Source organism: Vigna unguiculata, chromosome 3 (assembly GCF_037176805.1).
Source record: "Vigna unguiculata cultivar grain cowpea cultivar isolate G323 ecotype 2 chromosome 3, ASM3717680v1, whole genome shotgun sequence".
NCBI classification, from domain to species: domain Eukaryota; kingdom Viridiplantae; phylum Streptophyta; class Magnoliopsida; order Fabales; family Fabaceae; genus Vigna; species Vigna unguiculata.
The window spans coordinates 4,432,282-4,454,975 of record NC_140794.1 but is presented as its reverse complement, the minus strand read 5'-3'; the positions used below and the strand labels follow the sequence as shown (position 1 = coordinate 4,454,975).

The 22,694-nt window shown below is 29.7% G+C and overlaps 2 protein-coding genes across 3 annotated transcripts; one reads left to right on the top strand and one right to left on the bottom strand.

Annotated features, from left to right (window-relative positions):
- Positions 1–7,071: 7,071 nt before the first annotated feature.
- On the top strand, positions 7,072–12,092 carry RBOHA (respiratory burst oxidase homolog A). Its single transcript, XM_028063042.2, has 12 exons — positions 7,072–7,764; positions 7,866–8,028; positions 8,121–8,169; positions 8,276–8,389; positions 8,521–8,943; positions 9,015–9,398; positions 9,509–9,604; positions 9,687–9,802; positions 9,912–10,014; positions 10,093–10,166; positions 10,970–11,478; positions 11,639–12,092. Exons 1-12 carry the CDS (start codon positions 7,218–7,220, stop codon positions 11,746–11,748), a joined length of 2,688 nt encoding a protein of 895 aa, XP_027918843.1. The 5' UTR covers positions 7,072–7,217; the 3' UTR covers positions 11,749–12,092.
- Positions 12,093–16,185: 4,093 nt separating this feature from the next.
- LOC114178395 (uncharacterized) lies at positions 16,186–21,709 on the bottom strand. 2 transcript variants are annotated; one of them, XM_085671036.1, is made up of 12 exons: positions 21,596–21,709; positions 21,317–21,448; positions 21,075–21,183; positions 20,856–20,989; positions 20,609–20,753; positions 20,247–20,425; positions 19,283–19,520; positions 18,781–18,879; positions 18,503–18,648; positions 18,213–18,317; positions 17,753–17,841; positions 16,186–17,475 (listed from the first exon to the last, which is right to left on the bottom strand). In XM_085671036.1, exons 1-12 carry the CDS (start codon positions 21,662–21,664, stop codon positions 16,941–16,943), a joined length of 1,980 nt encoding a protein of 659 aa, XP_085527162.1. In that variant the 5' UTR covers positions 21,665–21,709; the 3' UTR covers positions 16,186–16,940. The 2 variants fall into 2 exon arrangements, with proteins under 2 accessions (XP_085527162.1, XP_085527161.1); XM_085671035.1 differs by having other exon boundaries at positions 18,503–18,879.
- Positions 21,710–22,694: the final 985 nt, after the last annotated feature.

The following is a 22,694-nucleotide window of genomic DNA, read 5'->3' as shown; positions in this document are numbered from 1 at the left end:
TTTTTATCCGTAACTCTTAGACTCGTTTCTTAAAACTTGATTATATCACTTGTGAATATAAAACTAACATTTTTTGCCAAGTGGAATTGGTGAGTGATTAACCTCCACCAAACAACACACTTACATTCACTTTGGCTATCTTAAAGTCTACGCACTATTAGATATATATGTCTCCCAACACATATATATAATACATTATCAAATTCAAATTATTTTAATTCAGAACTGTATATTTCTCTCCATGTTTATAAATAAATAATATCTTATTAGTGTCACTATACTTTAATAAAACTAGTTTGTTAGATTGTTAAATTAAATTTGAAGTTAAAATGAACAATCATTTATAAATAAATAATATGCCATGGTTCTGTATATTTGCTAAAAATTATCATTTAATAAAATAAAAAACATTATATCCTAAAATATTGTATTGAAGGTTATGATATGGATTTAAAATGTAGGCTTCACATGGTTTTGTAATTAATATTTCCAGTTCTCTCAGTGAATTATCAATACAGGATTTACACATATTTTTTACTAATTAATATTTTCCATTTAACGCATACTTTTTACAACATTTTAGAAACAATCATTCTGTATTTTTGTTATTTTAATTAATTTTGAATAATTGGTGTTTTGGGCTGAAATTTCGTTTTTTTTTTTTGCACTTTATTTTGTTGTTTTGTATTTATTTTGAAGGTATTGTTAAAGGATTAAATTGAAAATAAGTTAGGATATAACCATCCAATTAAAGAAAATCAAACTTCCAAAATTTGCATATTAAGTTGTCTAAAATTGAACGGTTTAAACTTATTCTTAAACAACGATACCAATATTTTCTTGGTCATTTTTCAAACAACTTAAGGGTTATCTTATAACAAAATTTTATTAATGAGCACTTAAACTGGATATTGAAAGGAAAAAAAAAAACTTTTGAACGTTTATAAGTTGTGTATTCGTAGCTAAATTCTCAACTATTTTATATTCTTCTACAGCTAAAATGTCTTTAATTTAAAAAAAAAAACATATATATATATATATATATATATATATATATATATATATATATATATATATATATATATATATATAAGTTAAAGACGAATTGTGAATTATATTTTAAAAAATAAAACAAAACTTCATTGATGTTAAAAATTAAATAACACTTATAAATTTTATATTGAGTATGAATCTGGAAGTTGGATGACATATAAAAATAAATAAAAAACCACAAATATTTATGATTTTGTATAGAATATGATGTGTCCAATATTCATACCTCGGTGATGATAAATCTTGCAAACTTAATTCACACGTAAGAAAACAGGGTTAGAAATTAAAATAATATATACTTTTTATTATTTGACAAGGATTGCTATTTATTTCTCTAAAATAATTATTATTATTTTTTATTCAATTACAGATAATAAGCTTGATTGAATTGTAGTATTAATATAGAACAATATGAATTGATCAAATATACTTTTATCTTTTAGTAAGTACTAATTTAAGATATTACTAGTCGAGTTAAAAGACTTCAATTTCTTAGTTCAAGGTATTGAGGTTAAGATAATAAGTGGATTTAATTAACGGATGTACGTATTATTGACATTGAAATAATGTTTTATACTTATAAACAACTCTTGTAAAGTTAATTATTTTTTTCTTTAAAAAAGGTTGGCTAATAAGCTACCACGTCTCAATTTGTCATGGTTTGTTCCACTTAGTTACAAGTTAATAAATTAAGCGGAAAAAATGACAAAATAAATTATCTAATAAATTTGTCCCGTCAACTCACTATGGGTTATTGTCTTGATCCTGAAATTGGTTACACTTTGTATATAAAGAATTAAATATATTTTAATTTTTGACGTAAAAACTAAAACTTACATTTATTTAAAAAATTTATATAGTTTTATTTTCAATTTTTAAAAATAAATGATATAATTCTTCTAATTTAATTATGTTAATTTTTGTGTGTATTAAATGATGTTTAAAATTAATTTTTGAGTGATCTATACCATTTGACATTTTTTTCAGTTTAATATTAACTTAAAATGTCATTTACGAAAGTAAAAGAAGGGGAAAGAAGTAGAGAAAAAGGGTGAAAGAAGGTGGTGGAAAGTGGAGAAAGGTGGAAAAAAAAAACTAACAGAAGTTGAAAGGTAAAAGTTAAACCATATTTTAAAATGTAATAACACGTTCAAAACAGTTTTAAACTAAAGAAGCACGTTGGTTTTCTAGAAATAGGAAACCACGTTATTTTTTTTAATAAAAACTAAATTAAATAAGAATAAAAGAATAAAAAAACTAAAACGAATCAAATATACAAATATGATATTAAAATATCAATTAGTATATAAATACAAGGAAAAATATATTTTGACACCACTATTCACATATAACAACCATTTGATATGGGTTTTTCTTAATAAAATATTATTATTTAAATAAAATATTAATTTTAGATAATGATATTTTAATTCATCTTTTTTAATTTACTTTTAATTTATTGATTCAAAATCATCACCAAATCATTTATTTTGATTTTTTTAGTGATATGATGTAATAATCTAATGGTGAGTCAACAAAGTAGGTTAAAATATCATTATCTATTAATTTTAGAGTAGGATAATGATACTTTAACCCACTTTTAACTCACCACTTCTACCACTCTTAGATAATTTATTTTAATTTTTTTAATGATGTAATGTGATTATCTAAAAGTGATTGAAGTAATGAGTTAAAAGTGGATAGAAAAAAAATTAAAAATAGATTAAAAAAATTGTTAAAATATCGTTATTTTTTATAATAATGTCAATGTCAAACTAACACAATCCTAAATACAAATAATTTTAATTTAAAAAATTAATTGTAAATAAGTTATTTTGGTTTTAAAAAAAAATTATATTCGCATAATCCATATTAAAATAATATTTTTATGGGTAAACAACTCTAGGAAATAACTTACGATGTTTTTTACGTAATACACACATATTACGCAAAACACTATTGTTTAGTTAACCTACTTTTTTTAGGATGTTATAATATTATAACGCGTATAAATGCGATGTGACATGCTAACATATATAGGGAAGAGAAGAGGAAAAAACAAAGTGAAAGCTTTGATGTGAAAGAGTAAACACCAATTTTATTTATTTTTTTTCACACTATATTTGTCAAAAGAATCGTGAAATGTTTGAGGAATCATTTGACACTTTCGACAATATAGCTAGGCCATCAACTTTACCATATAATTAAAAAAATATATATTTTAATCCATTTTTTTTATCCACTTTTAACTCATTACTCTCATCATCTTTAGATTATCTATTTAAATTTTTTGTAGTGATGTAATGCGATGATCTAAGGGTGATAAGAGTAGTGAATTAAAAATAAGTAAAAAAATGAGTTAAAGTATCATTATCCATAATTAAAAGGTGTGAAAATTTCAAACATTTTCTCATCAGGCTAAGGAATTAGTTTATGATTAAATTTTACACAAAATTTGACTCAAGATATTTTAAATTTAACTTAAATAACTATAAAGAAATTTGTATCTATTTATATACCCTACATTTTTATTATATCAATAAACAACTTAACTTCTTTTATAAAGAATTTTAACTTTTAATTTTGTGAAGTCTAAAAAAATTGAATCTGGTGTTTGAGATAATGAGAAAAATAGTGCAACATTTGAGACCAGTGTTAATTTCATCCTTCCAATGCTCATACATGCACTCCATTACTGAGAAGATGACAAATAGTTGCATCAGATCTTAGATTATTATTTCAGTGTCTTACTCTAACATTAATTAATTTAGTTGTGCTTTATTTAAACTAAGATCGTACATTTATGTTATTGATGTCATAGTAAATACTAAACTACTCAACAATTATCGTAATTAAAAGATTCATTTATTTACTTATTTATATATATATATAATAATAATAATAATAATAATAATAATAATTTACTAGCAACTTGGTACGTTTAGATAGTTGATCAGAGTATTTCGTGTATAGATGTAACTTTTTATGAAAGTAATAAAATTGGTAGTTCAAGCTTAATTAAAGATTTTGAAAATCTAAATGAAATAAAATATTATTTAAATTAAAATTTGTACGAACAATACCAGATATTTAAAGAAAAAATTAAAGTGTCAAAATAAACATACATAAATTTTGAAGATACAAAATAAATAAAATATACTGAAATAAAAAATATATTTATTTATATATTAATTTATACATGTAAAAAAGAATTTAGGAAACCGATATTTCTTTACTTTCAACAAAGATCCACCAAAATACACGAATAAGTATATATACCGATTATTTAGCGATCTATATGTGATGTCTTATAAATGTAATTATGGTATATAATAATATGGACATAGGTATTTAATTTATGCTATATAAAATGTTACTATCTTCTTTATATAAATTATTAATATTTCCCCCTTATGTATTCTGTTCATATCTAAGTTTTTTTTAGGTGTATTATTTATCGTCCAAGTACAGTTATGTATCAACTTTTAGATACAGTTATGTATCAGCTTTTGAGTGTACTTTAATTCACTTTTCAAAAACAAAAATTTTGGAGGAAGATACATAAAATATACTAAAATTAAACTTTATATATATAAATATATTAATTTATTAATGTGAAAAATATTCATTTTATTATTTAAAACTCTTTGGCTTTCAAACAAAACGCCAAATGAAAAAATGAAAATCAACTGTTTTTGTTTTAAAAATGTGAAATTTATTATTAAAAATTTTGATATTACATGTAAATTTTCTTATAAATTTATTAATAGAATTTGCATGAAATAATTTTTCCTGATTATTTTAAAAAAATTTAACTGATAGATAATTTATTTGTGGATAATTATTTTCTATAAAATTATAAAAAATTTATTGTAAAAAATATTTTATATAAAATATTATGACAAAATTTATAAATATTATATTAAAAAAATTTAAATAAATTTGATAAAAAATATGATTTTTTTTAGTAATAATATCCACAAAATAGAATCTTATTCAGAAAAAAAAGGGTCTTAAAATAGGATTTTACTTTGTGATAATATCTGCCAACTATTTCTACAGATAAGAAAAAATTAATAATATGACGTGATGAACATGAGTGGTTAAGATTTTGGTTTAGGTAGTAAAAAAAAAACATTATATTTCCATTATTTCATTTCGTACCAAACAATGCATTATTGAGTGGTTGTGTTGTGTTGACTAATCTTATAAAGATTCCACTCAAAAATCTTATTGATTTTCCCACTCTGATAAAAAAGAAAACTAATTATGAGTGACCAAACCCAAGTCAATATCTTTCTTCTCATCATCATGTCCATTGAGTTAGTGATACCCATTTCCCTTTAATTTATCCAATTTTTCTCATATAATTTATTTAATTTATTTATAATTAATATATAAACTAATTTTAGTTCATATATAATTTTTTTTCTACAAACTTTTATGTTCACAGAAAAGATCATCCCAACATGACGTTCAACACTAAAAAACATGCCCACATGAGCAAAAGAAAAAAGACAAACAATCGTAAAAAGATATTTTCAATAATCAATAATATAAAGTTATACTCTTACATCTTTGCCTATAATTATTTTTTTTTGTGATAATAACTATTTTTCAAATCTGAACTAGTTGGGAGTATAAAATTTATGGCAGCATCTATGTATCCAAATTAAATTAACAAACGAGATAAAAAAAAAAAAAGGGGGAAAGTAAAAGACACTTAGGAAAAAGCACAATATTGATTACATTAAAACATACACATTAATTTTCTATTCCACTTGTAAAGAAACACAAATGTTAATAAAATATGATAACATAAGCTACTAAAAAAAATGTGAGACAGTGACAGGTGAGTAAAATGCATGTGCAAGATTTTAAGATTGGATTTAATTTTTATTTTTATTTTAATAGAATGTGTTTAGGGTTACAGTGGTGGTGTGGGTCCAATGAAACATGAATTAATTGAATTTTATAAGTAATGATTTGGTTGGGTTTGTTTGGGTGAAAAAATGGTGAAAAAAGGCAATGCCACTGTCACATACATGATCGGTGCCTTTTATTACGCTCTTTGCTTATCTTCTAAGATTTTGTTCAATGTGATGCCAACTAACTACTATGTTAAAATATTTAATTAATTAATTAATAAACTGTTAACTATGCAAATTTTGTATCACAATCAATAATTTCAAATTTCTTCAAGGTCAAACTATATGAAATCTTTTATTGGAGAAAATAATAAAAAAGTTTATGAGCAAAAAATAATTGAAAATTAAATTAAAGAAGGGCAAGAATTTTGAAAGTAGAAAAAATGTATCTTCATTTTAAAGAATAATAATTGTGAATTTTCTACACTTTAATTTTATATTAAAGGTTTTCCCGTGTCAACTTTATGTCACATTAAAGTTTTAATCATTGTCATTAAACAAAATGAATGAAAATTGAATTTTGTTTCATTCCAATTTATGAATTCAATATCTCCATGGATGGAATAGATCAAGTACCTAATTTAACTAGCATGTGACATTCCAAATGCTTTGAAAGATTTTATCAATCATTAAACCATTAATAGAATCTTTGTTAGAATATCTAAAAAAAAAGGTACCATTGTTCATAGAAAGTGCAGAAATAACAGTATTTTTAATTTTATAACACCTTAAACTGTGATGAGAAAAGGAGAAAGAAACACTTGAAGGGTAAAATCTACAAAATAATAATCATAGGAAGTGGTAAAACATGACATTAAACTTAAATAAGAAAACAATGATACACATTTTTTATTTCACAAATTGATTGAGTTGAGTCAAACATAAAGAAACTACGTTGGAAATTGGTTATTTTTATGATGTTATTGACATTGATTGAAACACCTACAGAGTCTATAATTTTCATGGTTTATTATAAAGAAGTGCAAAGAAATGAAGATAAGCTAAATGCTTTAAATAAACAAAGACATCCAAAAAAAAAAAGTCACTTTGAATTGAAGAGCTTTTTCTATGATAAAATGGCTGTCATTGTTGTCCATAGCAAGAGGTTATAAGATACGTACATATAGCCAGAAGTGGCAGCTAGCAGGGAAAGAGAAACAAATGAGTGTGAAGAAAGAAACCTGAAAAAGTGTGTGTGTGTGTTCATCACAAGAAGAAAAAAAAAAAGAGAAGAAAATGGGAGGAGCTTCTGCAGATCTTCACCACCATGAATCAGACATAGAACTAACTGATGCTGAAAGGTCTGAGACAAACAACAACGCAGGAGGTTCAGAGTCAAAACATGGTACTGATGTTGAACTTGACAGTGGCAGAAAATCTGAGGCAGAAGCTGGTGAGGGTCACTATGTTGAGGTCACCATGGACATTCATGGTGATTCTGTGGCCTTACACAGTGTTAAAGATTTTGATGGGGTGGAAGAGGAGGATGAAAAGCTGGGTTTGACAGGGAAGAGGCTTGAGAAGAAAAAATCGTTTGGTGCCTCTGTGGTTCAGAGTGCTGCAATCCGCATGAAGCAGCTGAAGCGTTTGGCTTCTTTCTCAAAACCAGCACCGAAACACTTCGAAAGAACGAAGTCTGCAGTGGCTCATGCTCTCACAGGGCTCAAGTTCATCAGCATGACCGATGGGGGTGCAGGGTGGGATGAGGTGGAGAACCGGTTTCAGAAGCTCACTGCTAACTCTGATGGCTATCTTCCTCGTACTCTCTTTGCACAATGCTTAGGTACACCTAACCTCCTTGTTTTACTGCAAGTGACATGAATGTTAGTTAATGTACACTGTACAGTGGTTTTTAACAGTGTCATTGGATTTGATTAATTCTAGGATTGAACAAGGAATCCGAGGCTTATGCAGAGAAGCTTTTTGATACTCTTGCTAGGCAGAGAGGTATTCAAGGGGGTTCCATTAACAAGATCCAGTTGAGGGAGTTCTGGGACAGTATTTCTGACCAGAGCTTTGATACCAGGCTCAAAACATTCTTTGACATGTAATTCGTTGTTTTGGTTGATATAAACATGAAGCATTTTGTTTGGTTAATATCACCCTCACCGATGTTGTTGACTTGGATTTGCAACGCAGGGTTGATAAAGATGCAGATGGAAGAATCACCGAGGAAGAAATTAAAGAGGTAAACTACAAAATCATTACTTTTCATGTTTGGTCAGAAAATTGTAGTAATCTGAATTTCCCCTCCCATCTGATTTTTTGATCATATGTGATCAATTCTGGTTCAGATTATCTGCCTTAGCGCCACTGCGAACAAACTGTCAAACATTCAGAAGCAAGCAGAGGAATATGCAGCTTTGATCATGGAAGAACTGGACCCTGATGACTCAGGATACATCATGGTAACTGAAATAGCCTAGCCTAGTCTAGTCTGCAATCTATGGATTTGAAAAACTGCATTCAATGTTATAGAACTCTCCACCGAGCCAAATTGTTTAACTTTTATGGCCATATTTTGTTGGGGGAAAAACAGATAGACAGCTTGGAAACACTTCTGTTGCATGCACCAGAGGAAACTACAAGAGGAGAAAGCAAGAACCTGAGTCAAATGCTAAGCCAAAAGCTTAAGCCAACGTATGTGGACAGTGTAATTTTGAGGTGGTACAGGGATGCCAAGTACTTTTTGCTGGACAATTGGCGAAGATCTTGGGTACTTGCCCTGTGGATTGGTGTGATGTTAGGCCTATTTGCCTATAAATTTGTGCAATATCGGAGAAGAGCTGTGTATGAGGTAATGGGCCATTGTGTATGCATGGCAAAAGGTGCAGCAGAGACTCTTAAATTGAACATGGCTCTCATCTTGTTACCTGTTTGCCGAAACACCATTACCTGGCTAAGAAACAAGACCAAACTTGGTGCTGTAGTTCCTTTCGACGACAACATCAACTTCCACAAGGTAATTCTCACTTCTGCTAGCTCCTTCAAGAACAGGAAAAGAAACATTTCTATATGATAGTGTTTTTTCAGGTAATAGCTGTGGCAATAGCAATTGGTGTTGGTGTACATGCCATATATCATCTTACATGTGATTTTCCTCGGCTTCTTCATGCAAGTGATGAGAAGTACAAGCTGATGGAACCCTTTTTCGGAGAAAGACCTTCAGATTATTGGTATTTTGTGAAATCATGGGAAGGAGTAACAGGGATTGTAATGATAGTGCTGATGGCAATAGCTTTTACATTGGCCAATCCTGCATTCAGAAGAGGAAGAACCAAACTTCCCAAACCCTTCAACAAACTCACAGGTTTCAATGCCTTTTGGTATTCTCATCATCTCTTCGTTTTTGTCTATGCCCTGTTGGTTATTCATGGAATCAAACTTTACTTGACCAAGAAATGGTACAAGAAAACGGTTAGTAGCACCTTCACTTAACCCTCAAGTGTTTTTTTTTTGTTTTTACACAGTTGTTTTGAGTTGAAAGATAATGGATTCACCTGTTCTTAACATTATGTGTTTTGCAGACATGGATGTATCTAGCTGTTCCCATCACCATTTATGCATTGGAAAGACTGATTAGAGCACTCAGATCAAGTATTAAGTCTGTCAAAATATTGAAGGTATGTAACAAATGATAAAAATTTGATTTTTAGTTACTTTTTTGGCTAAGGTTAAAAAGTGTTCATGTTGTTAACTTTGAAGGTGACTCTTTATCCTGGAAATGTGTTATCACTTCAAATGTCAAAACCTCAGGGATTTACCTACAAAAGTGGACAATACATGTTTGTGAATTGTGCTGCTGTGTCTCCATTTGAATGGTTTGCATTTTGAGAACCATCTTCTAAATGAAATGTTTTGCATGTAATTCTTATTTAACAAAATCTAATTGATGTATATTCATTGTTCATTGTTTATGCATTTATATAGGCATCCATTTTCCATAACTTCAGCCCCTGATGATGATTACCTAAGCGTTCACATCAAAATTCTTGGTGATTGGACCCGAAGTCTGAAAACCAAATTCTCGCAGGTGAATTATCATTTTTTTTTCTAATTAAATGTGGGTTTCTGATAATTAAAAAATCTTTGTTGTGTTGGTTTCTTGCAGGCATGCCAACAACCCCTCAATGGACAGAGTGGACTTCTAAGAGCAGAATGCTTGAAAGGAGATAACAGTTCAATGTAAGACCTATTCTATTTCAGAACTTGAATTTAAATATTTACTAATTTGTTCAAAAACTTTCATGCAGTAAAATTTGTTCAGTATAGGAGTTTAAATCTCACTGGAACTACTTTTAACTAAAGGTAGAACCTAATTTAACACACAAAAAATATCATCAAATTTTAATTTTATTAGAGAAAAGTACAAATCCAATAATTGATGGCTGCTGGAGAGCACAAAACAAGTTGGATCAAAATTATTTAACAAAACATGAGCATCATCATACAGAGCATGTTTGTTTGTCCATTTTCGTTTAATGGTCAATGACAGCTACCGAGAGTTTCAGTGCACCTTACCAGCACATGCTCACTATTTCGGTAAGCATTAGGTGAACATTTAAAAAAAAAAAAAAGATGCAAATACTAAAAAATAAAAGTAACACATATAATATACAATTACTACATTAATTTTTTGACATTCAAACAAGAACAATAAAATATATTACAGATACACACGACACGATCCTTCTTGTCTTGTTGCATCAAATTTTCTGTCATCGTTACACTGCTCACTCTTCTCTTTCACTGTCAAATAAGACGGTAGTGAAACTGATACATTGTAATGAAATTCACTCGTCAAGTTAAGTTGTGAGGAAACAAAGGTTAAAAAAAAAAGTGTTGTGATAAGGACGTGTGTTGAAAATTTCTGCATGCGAGTTAACTCGTCGGTTCACAAGATACTGAAAATTATGTAACTCTGACCCAAAACGTAAATTAAGTTTTTTTATTAAAATATATGAGAAAGAGACGTTGTATGGTTGCAGAAATTTCCCGAAGGTTCTGGTGGATGGACCATACGGGGCTCCGGCACAGGACTACAAGGAGTACGAGGTGGTTCTGCTGGTGGGGTTAGGAATAGGGGCTACCCCAATGATAAGTATTCTGAAGGACATGGTGAAGAGGTTGAAGGGGATAGAGGAGGAGGAAGTGGAGGAGGGAGCGGTGGCGAAGAGTGGTGATGAGTTCAAGACAAGGAGAGCATATTTCTACTGGGTGACGAGAGAGCAGGGTTCGTTCGACTGGTTCAAAGGGGTGATGAACGAGGTGGCGGAAGAGGATCGAAGGAAGGTGATAGAACTCCATAGCTACTGCACCAGCGTGTACGAAGAAGGTGATGCTCGTTCTGCTCTCATTGCGATGTTGCAATCGATCAACCATGCGAAGAATGGCCTTGACATTGTCTCTGGAACTCGCGTCATGTCTCACTTTGCCAAACCCAATTGGCGCACAGTTTACAAACGCATAGCCCTTAATCATCCACATGCTCGTGTTGGTAGGTAACTTAACTCGTGTTTTTTAGATTTAGATAATCCGACATAGATTCACTGTTTCATTTCACACACTGCAATAATTGCTGCTAATGCTGTTTTTTTTTCTTCTTTCATGTACCATGATTCGGATAAAAAACATGTTGTTTTATTTGTGTGGTGCAGGGGTGTTTTACTGTGGGCCATCGGCTCTGACCCATGAGCTTCGCCAGCTTGCGTTGGATTTCTCTCACAACACATCCACCAAGTATGATTTCCACAAAGAGAATTTCTGACAAGACAGGGGAACGAACTATCGATAACAAGTGAAGGATGTGGAACGACATAGTTTAAAGTTGTCGATTTCGCATGATTCCACTATGATCAATGTTGTGTGATGTTGTTGATGGTCCATAAATAATTTTGTATACGTATATGGTTAAAGTACTACCAACTGCTAAAGGATGTGTCTCAGTCTCAGTGTCGTATACCCATGTAAATTTTTAAGGAAAGATCATCACAAGAAGGGTTCTTTTTTTTTTTAATTTTTTTTAATTTTTTTCTCTTTTGTAATCCCAAGGGAAGGACCTGGGAGAAACTGGAAAATAATACAGAAAGGGAATAATTTGTTCATCTCAAATGCACTGAATAGTCTGTGTAAATTTAATTCACTCTGTTTCTAGAATATTGATGAAAAAGATGCTTGCCTTTTTCATTTTCTCATAATTTTCAGTTTATGAAAGAAAGCAAAAGGCAGAGGTTGAATGAGTTGAATTGGAAATATATTAATTTGGTAAGTTATGGTAAGATGCACTGTGCAACTCTGTTTTCAGTTTTTTTGAGTTATGTAGGAAGAATATTTAGTTATATGACACTAAAGAGTTGTATCCAGAATGATGCATGATGAAAGAAAGAGTTGATGGTATATGTTGTCCAAGACAAAATTAAGTCACTTTTGGTTAGGCAACAAGAAGATGTGGACATAGTTATTGAGTGTGTTTTTCATAGCTAAAGAGGACCAGAAAGAAAAAGACTATGTCATTTTCCTATCAGTCCATTTTCACAACACTGTTTGAAGAAAAAGAAGATTGAATAGATATACATTAATTCTTTTGTCATTATTAATAGTGTCAGATATTCATTCTGAAAACCTAACCTGGTATTAGTGGACTGTGTTACTTCTCATTGCTCTTTGCCACATGTTTATAATTTTAAAAATAATGATTACCATAATATTTAGTTAAATATGTTTGTAATCTTCAATGCAAAACTAAAATTCTATAATATATTTTTATTTTTAAATTTTAAAAGTAAATAAATATAATCATTTCGATCGAATGAAAATAAATTTTTATTTAAACTAAAACGTGTAAAATTTGTAAACATAAATATACTTTTATTGTCACGTCGAATAAAATTTAACACAATTAGACTGTAATGATTATATTTATTTATTTATATTTAAAATTTAAAAACCAAATTACAATAAAATTTAAAACAAATAAATTTTAATTTTTCATCAAATTTAGAAACTAAAACATGCTTAACCATATTATTTAATAATCTGTTTTAGTAAACCACCAAATTTTACTCATAATGTTTGTGTAATTTATTTTTTTAAGTTTGATGCTCGAGTTTACAATAGATAAAGAATAAATATTCCAATATTTTAAAGTTTTAAAGTTAAGAAAATATAAATGTAATAAAATTTTTATTTTTTATTTATTTACAAATCTTATCTGTCCACATTTTATTTTCTCTGGTCTTTTCTTCTTTTACAGATAGTAGGGTTTTCTTCTTTCATATTTACCAACCTCAATAATAATGTCAGTATGCATGCTAAATGTAAGGACATGAAAAATAGCTAAAACTAGTAATAATATTAAAATCCGACACACAATTGTTTTATTACCAAAAGTTAGATTATAAATAGAAAATTATATTAATCGAGATTCATCTTATAAAATTCACTATCTTTTACAATTTTTTTTTTTGTCTTTCTCTCAATATTTTTTGACTCCATTTTTTATTTATTTGAAGACTGGATCGGTAATTCTTGATGTTAAAGTTTACAATCCTACCGATTAGTTTGTTGAATAAAGTAAGTTCATCTATTGTTTTCTTTATAATCTTTTAGTGTTTTTGGGTTGCATGTATATTGTTTGTGGTTACATGTATTGACAAAAGAGCTTTAGATGAATTTTTGTTCAATTAAGGTTTTTAGGGTACGTTCAAATCATTAATCCAAACTTTTCTTGTGGAGATATTGTTCTTTTATTTTTTTTGTGAATAGATTGTATAAAGGCACAAACGATTTTGTATTCTTGCTCAATAATCAAGTAAGGAAAATTATGTATTTAAATTTGATAGGATTGTTGAATTAAATTGTTGGTGAATTTCTTATTGAGAGTGGTTGAATTATGTATATGATGTGATTTTTTCTTGTTTGGTGGATGTGAGTCGGTGAAATTGTTAAATTGGTTATTGAGGAAAAATGAGGTGTGTGTTTGAGGATTAATGGTAAAGTTTATTTCAAGGATATTAAATGTGGTTTAATCGGTTTGAAATGGTATATTTTAAACTTGTATAACCTATTTTGACTTGTGAGAGGGAAGAAAAATACATGTTGAGATCAATTGAATAATTTCATATATATGTTATAAGTTATGAATTATGAAGACTTGCTAGACGAGTGTCTCACTTTCTGAGTGAGAGCATACTTTGCAAAGTTAGTGAGAAAGGGGAAGACGTATTAGTTGGGTGAGTAATATTTTTAAGTAGGAACATTTCATTCGTTAGACGAAATAGAACTCATTAACAAATTTGTAAAAATTACTCTAGAAATATTATGTGTTGAGCGAGCACAACTCTCGCTAAGCGAAATTTTAGTAAATTTTCTATCAATATGTACTTGTTGGGTGAGACATATCGTCGTTCGAGAAATATATTTTTCAAAATAAGATAATTATGTTGGTTCTAAAAAATTAATGTGAAAAAGATTTTAAAATATGATTCAAATGTTTTAATTATTAAAATGAGAAATATAACAACTTGTTATTCTGAATAAAAACTTGTTAGTATAACTAAAACTATGTTTACTTTATTTAAGTTTCATTGTTGCAAGTGAAAACAAATGTTTAAAATTTACTATAAAGAAAAGAAAATTATTATAGTAATAAGATTGTTAGCATATTTTTGCTCTTTTTCTTTTTTGTGGGTGTGATGATTAATTGTTTTCTGGCTAATGATAGACATTTCCAAACAAAATTTGCTTTTTGACAAATGCGTTAACCTCTTTTTTCTTGCTTTCTACTTTATTTTCTTTTTACGGGGCTAAAGCAAAAGCACACATTACGTGTCCAAAATTGGATTGTGGTAGGAGTGAATTTCCTACCAACTGCAAGAAAATTGATTTTTTTTTCTTACAGAGATTCTTATCATTGATATTTTCTGTAAAAATAATAGAAATTGAATGAAGGGAAATGAAAGGAAAACAAAGGAAATCATATTATATTCCGTCATTTGAATGGTTTAAAATTATGATAAATTGTATTACATTTTTTATTTGATTCAATATTTTTCTTTTTCTTTTTCCTCTAATGATTTTTATTTCTATTATATTATAAAAAATCTAAATAATGAAAAAAAGAAATTTAGTTATACCTTTTTGCTTTTCATTCTATTATTACATTGGGAGAAAATTCACCTCATATTGCTTTAAATTTACTTAACGTAGAATAGTTCTTTAAATTTCTTTGGCTGGATACAAAAATGAATCTCTAATGTATAGGAATAACTTATCCATATAAATTAGGTAAACAAAAATACACAAGAAAGAAGTTATTACTCCTCGAATATTGTGGACAATTTAAACATGAGTTCAACAAATAGAAAATGTTTAGAGTAAATTTTATATTATTTAAACATAATGAACGACAGTAACAATAATAGAATAATATATTACCTAGAGTTAGCCCTACTGAAACAATATTCTATTATGTTATTCCATCTGGAGAATTCTGCAACAAATATCCTCGTTATCTGTGTTATGCTAATGGAGGAAATAAAGAGAACTATCCTTTGACACTTTTGGCAAAGAGCTATTTGAAATGCCAATATTTTGTGCAATGCTGATTAATTGAAGAATACCACAGAACAAACTTGACAAGTTTGATTTAAAATTTGGTATAAAGAAACTAAAACTTTTAGTTAGCTGTATCATCATTCTTAGATCATTAATGTAATAATTCACTTCATCTTTATCGCTCATGCTTCCTTTATCAATCTGAGTGTATAAATAAATTCAAGTCGGTTGTCAAAATGTCTACTGCACAGTTGTTTTATGATTTGATTAGTTTATTTGATAGAAGTTTAGTACTTTGGTTAAACCTCTTAAAATTATGAATTTTTAGGAAAAAAAATATTAAGCTTGTAAGGACGACATGTTTATAACAACTATTTTTAATAAAATTTAATATATAATTTCAAATTTAATTATGTTTTAAATCGCTCAAAATGAAAATGAATATGATTTTGATCTCCTTAATATTAAAAAAAGATGGTTTCAAAAAAAAAAAAATATTAAACACTAAACATGAAATTTGAAAAACTGAAATTACTTCTGGTTTCTAAACCTTAATTCTGAACGAGTAAAATCATTTAGTTCAAAATCGTAATTTTTGAATGAATAAAATATTTTTTTTTTAAATTCAAAGGATTAAAACAGGGTTGATCATGAATTTTAAGGATTAAAAATGTAATTAAATAACAATATATATCATTATCTTAGTGACTAAGACATTATATCTTTTTTATTTGAGCTAGCTTTAATATACATCTTTTAGTTTCTAACCATGGTTGAACATGGTTAGAATTTGATTAAATCTGTTATTTAAATTGATTGGGCATACTTTAGATATTTATAAAGTAAAATCTAAATCAAACCAATCGGATTAAAGAAACCTTACATATTCTTTTAATTTTTCTAGAAAGATTGTAAAAAATAAAATAAAATAAAATAATAAATGTAAAAAAAATACAGATAACAACTAAAATAGAAAATATCACTCTGACAGACTGTGTTTCAAGTCCGTAGTTTTCAAACTAAGACCAGCTATCAAAACAAAATAAAAGTTTGAAAGAGTCGAACAACTCCGAATCCAATTATAGGGTCGGTAGACTTTATGGTTATTCCAACCCATGAACACTCATGTTTGACTGTTGTAACTGTAACAGTCTCTAAAGACGTGATTTTATTAATATGTTTAGTGATAATGATTCAAAGATCTGCTAATATTTTCAGTAAGCTTAAATGAGCATATTAATTTTTGGACGTTTGCACACTAGCCCCTAAAACTTGTTCCATGATTAGCTTAAGCAGGTTACAAAAGAAAATCACTTGCAACAGAATGCAAAAGAGGAAAGAAATAGACTAACCTTATCGACTTTCTGAAGATACGTTTACGTGAAACGTGGAGTTGCCTTCTTTTCATCTATGTTTCCTTTTTAGCCTCTGGAAATTAGGTTTTATTAGCTGGCTACTGACAAAGACTTGTTCTGTACCTTGAGTTAGCTGCAATGGTTGAGTTGGCTGAAATGGTATAAGAGGCTTCTTTATGGGCACACTGGTATTTTTCATGCAACTTTCATTTGAACCAGGTGAGATGGTCTTTGCTTTTAATGGCCTCGGAACCTCCAACCTCTCCAGAATCCTTGAAGTTTCTCTGTCTAGCTGTCTATTGTTACCATCTCGCGGTGATACACACGCACTCGATTGACCCAACTTGGCTTTGGACATACAAGATGGAGAGTACAACTTGGGGTCTTCACTTACAACCAATTGCTTCCATTCTTCTGTAATACAGGCCATGGTCTTCTCTTCTTGATCCGCTATATCCAATGTCAAATCTTCCTCATTCACAATGACACCTGTGGCTGGTTCTGCTTTAACGATCACCTCAGACGAAGGTTGCGGACTTGAGCTTAGTTCCGAATATGAACCTTCTAATTTAGAGAACATTGACCTACAGCATAATGAAATCACAATTAACTATGAACATGAAAACGTATAGACAACTTTGGATAATCAGCTAATCAAATGGTTTGCCAATATTGTTCATTTAGAACAGTCGCTATATTTGGCAGCATATACTCAATAGGACTGGTCATCCCGTTCTTGTTATTTTTAATTCTTTTGAAAAGAAAAATAAAATTAGCTTATTTTTTTGAGAGGTTATTCATGTCCAAAGGGTGTTCTTCAGTACATGCATTCTCACACGTCAGCTGGAAGTAGAAACTCACCCAAATCGAAGGCTTTCTTTGACAAGCACATTTAGTTTTTGATGAAAGCCTCTTTCATGCAGCAATGGGTCATAGTCCGTTAGATCAATCTGCAAGCAAATTTGGTTTCCACATTCCAAGATAGAAGGTGCTTATTGTAAATATTTAAATGATTAATTTCAAATTGAACATCTAATAATTGTTAACACATAAATAGTAGAAGTTTAGGGAATTAGTGTTTCCAGAACAAAAGATATTAGTAACATGCTACTTCCTCGCACTACAGGAAAACTTTAGATGATGAACAACCAAAATTTTCTTAGATAAATTTACATATGTAGAGCTCCCAGCAGATTGAGGAACACATATAGATTAAAATTTCATGCACGAGGATGTGTACTGTTATTATCTACAGATAAGTCATTGGAGGGGAAAACACACAAAAAAAACGAAAACATTTTAGGAAAATGTTTAAATTAACCTTTAGCAGACAGGCTTGAACAGAGTTCTCAATTTCCTTATTGATTGATGATTCAACCGATCGATTGTCAGGAACTCCTAGGACTTCTTCTGCCCCTGCTAGACGCTGTATATTTTAAGGATATTGTTACAATTGAAAGTAATAGATCACCATTGGATAAATAACCCAAAATGCATATTACTGCAGTGGAAACGAGGAATGGCACTGGCATGATTACCATTATGCTACTGCGTGTAAATGTGCAGAGAACAAGAGGGATAAATGAGCAGCAAAAGGAAGCTACTTCTCACCCTCATAAGCATTGGTCCTGTATCCGATGGCTGCAGAATATAATAGCAATGACAAGGAGCCTCTGCCATTGTTTCCAAATCATAATTTGAAGAGCATATTAAACCTTGGTTCATGGATTGTAGAAAGCTGGAAAGGCCTCGAAAAACTGCTAAATTAGAGCCATAATGGAATGTAAACTTTGTGAAGAATTGGACCAATATAAATTGAATCAGAGCAATGCAAGAGTAACAGTGACACTTAAATAGAATTTCAAAGGGGGAGTGGAATTTATACACACGTTGAACATTCACTTCAGACTGATCAGTATCATCTGAAGTGGTTTCAATCACATGATAAGAGGATGATACCACAACAAATGAGGCCCCGATTATAAGACCTACATAAAATTTAAATGAATAAATCAAATTTATATATGATGGAAAATGATCCAGGGTCTACTAGAACTTGTTTAAGCCACTAGCGTAGTTTAGAAAAATACGATAGATCTACTAGAATTTGTTTAATCAGTCACTCTAATTCTCCATAAAAGAAGAATAAAATTGGTGGGAAATATAATTTAAAAATTTGAAATGAAAATAAGTAAAAAAAGGAATGAAGTGAAATAATGAAGACGGTTCCTTCCTTTCGAGTAGGCTATCAATCCACTAAGAAGTTCCTTACGGGTTGCAATAAAACATCCGTTTGCCTTTGACAGTTTAATTGAAATGCGAAAAAATTCAATCTTTGTTGCATAATATTAAGCTGAAGTTATATACGAAAGACCGTAAGCAAATACACACCTTCATCAACAGATGCCAAATTTATCCTCTCAGTTACATTAATGTTGATTGGTGAAGTGATTTGCTGGAGCTTCAGGGAATTATAGAATGAAGGAAGAAACAGAATAGTTTTTTCCCCAACTTGAACAGAATTTTCTATAACATCGAATGTTTCCAGATTGCAGCCAGTAACTGAACAGGAAAGTCTGCTGAAATTTTTTTCAGCATCCCCTAAAGGAATACCGTGGCATCTGCATGTCTGTGCATGAACAATTCTAATAATTAATGCCTCATCCTTTTCCTTTAAATTAGTGGAACAAAAAACTAAAGTGAAAGAAAAGGAGATCTCCTGTAGATACTAGATAGCACAAGATTCAATTCTAAGTGATGTCAAGGCCTTCGAAAGGCAGAATTATTTAGAAAACAAAAACTATTTTGCATTATTACATTGTTTTGTTGTTTCTTATGTTTCAGATAAGGTTTACTTAGTGTCGTGATATAGGTCCACTTGATGTTATTGAAGTTATAAGTTGTCCCATAAAAATGCCTAGTGAAAATTAATAATAATAATCTTCCCAAACAAGGATAGTGGATCCAGTTTGCCTCTGGATTTATGAATGACAACCAAGATTCAGCATTTAACAAGTATGTGCAACTGATTTTAGTGTAATGTATTCATTAGAATATTGTCAAAACTCTATGAATTGTTTTAGAGTAATAATACAACCTTTACGTTCCATGTTCAATGTAGAAGTTGGTTCTTCACATAATGTACAATCCATTGGGTCATTCTTTTAGGGAATAACATATCACTAGTCAGTAGCCGTCACTATTTGGTGTCACTTATTTAGGGCGTCATTACTGGCTATTCTAAATTAAACAACAAATACAAACTTGTTACTTTTCAATAAATAAATAAATAAAAAATTACACATGCGATAATATTTGTTAAGTGGTCAGTTATTGTGGATTTAAGCACTATTACCCGACACTGCCTGAAGTTGTTGGTTATCGGATTCACTGGTGAAAACAGGTTGCAGAATATATGGTTCACAGCTTCAAAAAGATTGTCCTTGAAGATGAGGCGAGCTAACAGCGGCTCTTCCATGTCATCTTTCAAAATCTGCAGCCATTTTTTAACCAGGCTGTGGAATACTCTGAAATCTGCAATTTTAGACTCTTACCATAAACTTCCTAGGTTCAAATTTACTAAGTTAATTCGTTCATTGAAAGAAAGATTTTTCTTTTCTTCGTGTTCATCAAAGCCAAAGATCAAATTCTATACCCAAAAGTGTTTTCATACTGAATAAGTATGGCCATAACACATTGTGTGTGAGGGTACTTAACCAGGGATATAAGTCTGAACAGAGCAATTATCAAGATGAGAAATGCAACGACGAAAATTATTGATGTTTTCACGTGTATCTGTCAGATGGCTTGACTTTTGATGAAATACAGCAAAATCAACCGATACACATTTATCAGCAGCATCCTTTCGGAAAACAAATAACAATAAAAGTTAGCTTTTGGGCGAAAAAAGAGAGTTTATCAAACATAATAGCACAGAATCCATGACATGAATACACTGACTAACCATTAGATTTTTCTGCACTACAGAGTCCACATCTTCAGGCAAGGTCGAAGTTATGACAACTACTTTTCTCTCTATATCTTTGCCTTGCCAGGAATACAACACTCGATCACTCAAAACATTTGAAATCATTGAATCTGATGATTAATCATCGAAGCAGTCAATGCATGTTCTTCAACAGAATGAGAAAAAAATGTGCGTTCGGAGAGGGAGAGAGAGTACCGGAAATGTTATCAATATCAGGCTGAAAAGCATCGTAGGGCAAGTTGTTGACAGCATGGTGGAAATCACGTAGCATGAAGTTTCCTACGGGATTGTACGCGATCGTCAACTACAACACCAGCAGATTCAGTTCACTCTTTTAAACTCACTCGCAGGGATCATAACACATCCATTGCTCGTGCATTCGAAATTATAAACCAAACCAGGATTAAAGAAAAATATGACCATTTCAGAAGCAATACCTCATCAGAGGAAGATAAACGATTCTTGAAGACGTAGCACAAGCCGATCTTATCGCCGAGCGTGGCCGATTTACGCACGTGCGACTTGGACGAACTCGAAATGGCGTAAAAATTAGCGAGTTGAAGCAGCGACTGAAAATTGAGACACGAAGATTCAGAAATCGCAGATCTGTTCGGTAAGGTTCTATTGCACAGTTTAAAAGCAACGTTAAAAGCATAGAAGTTGAGATAATAGCAAAGACGAAGTTTATTGTGCAGGTTCTAGAGCCATGGCTGTACCTGCTTTATGTCTCTCAACAATGGAGGTGCCAAGCTCCGCAGATCCAGAACGAAACACAGCTGAACCATTTCGCCTCTTCTACAATCTCTCTCTGGTTTGGCGCCAAAAGTAACGGAAACCCAGTTCTAGACTTTTAGATTTAAACTCTAGAGATCGCTTTCATTTCACAACTTTATGAAAATTACATTACAATATATTAAATTTAATTGTTTTATTTAAATAAAATATTTTGATGATAGTTAAGTACAAAATTTTATTTCAATTTTACTATGACCAATATTTAATCATTTAAAAGTATCAGACATATTTTTTAAACAAAGACAGTAATATTTTGTTTGAACTGAAAGTGGGAAAAATAATTATTTATTCATAATAAAATATCAATGCTATAGTAAATTTGAAATTTAATCTAAAAGAATGAAATTTAAAATAATTTATTCATTCTTGTTTTTCGTGTTTGTCTCTTATTTTATATTCTCATTAGATTTGTTGAAATTAGGATATCTTTAACATGATATCAATTCTTTGAATATTATCAGCTGATTTTAATTGAGGTTGGTTATTATTTTATTATATCACTTAAAGGAAACTTTTGGTTTATCTTAACTGTTTTTATTTTTCTTTTTGCTAATGTTAATATAACAAATTCTTTTACTCAATACCCTCCTAAGTCAACCAAAAAATATTTCGAACCAACAAATAAAAAAATAAAAATCCAAAGTAGTGTGAGTCAAAAACATCAATTAAAAATTACATTAGTTAATTTTAATAGAAAAAACTAAAAAATTCTTAAGAAACTTTAGCATAAAACTAGTCTCAATCAGTAATAGAGTACTTTTTAATTAATACATTTTTCTATGATAATTAAAATACTATATCTAAATAAGACAAAATAAATTTAATAATTAGAGTTTTTTATTCAAACTAAAATATTTTAACAAAATAAACAATTCAAACTAAAAGAAATCAAATTTAAAGTATTCAAATTTTCCAACACTAACAAAATATTAAAAATATTAAGTATTTTAAAATAGACATTATACAGATAATACAAGTCCAATTAATTAGCTAAGTATTCCATCAATTGACAGATCTATT

Coding starts and splice junctions, on each gene's coding strand:
- RBOHA (XM_028063042.2), top strand. CDS start 7,218: ATGGGAGGAGCTTCTGCAGATCTTCACCACCATGAATCAGACATAGAA. Junction 10,167..10,969: donor AAAGGAGATAACAGTTCAAT/GTAAGACCTATT, acceptor GTATGGTTGCAG/AAATTTCCCGAAGGTTCTGG. Junction 11,479..11,638: donor TCATCCACATGCTCGTGTTG/GTAGGTAACTTA, acceptor TGTGTGGTGCAG/GGGTGTTTTACTGTGGGCCA.
- LOC114178395 (XM_085671035.1), bottom strand. CDS start 21,664: ATGGTTCAGCTGTGTTTCGTTCTGGATCTGCGGAGCTTGGCACCTCCA. Junction 18,880..19,282: donor TTTGGCATCTGTTGATGAAG/GTGTGTATTTGC, acceptor AATTTTATGTAG/GTCTTATAATCGGGGCCTCA. Junction 17,842..18,212: donor TTCAAGCCTGTCTGCTAAAG/GTTAATTTAAAC, acceptor ATTTGCTTGCAG/ATTGATCTAACGGACTATGA.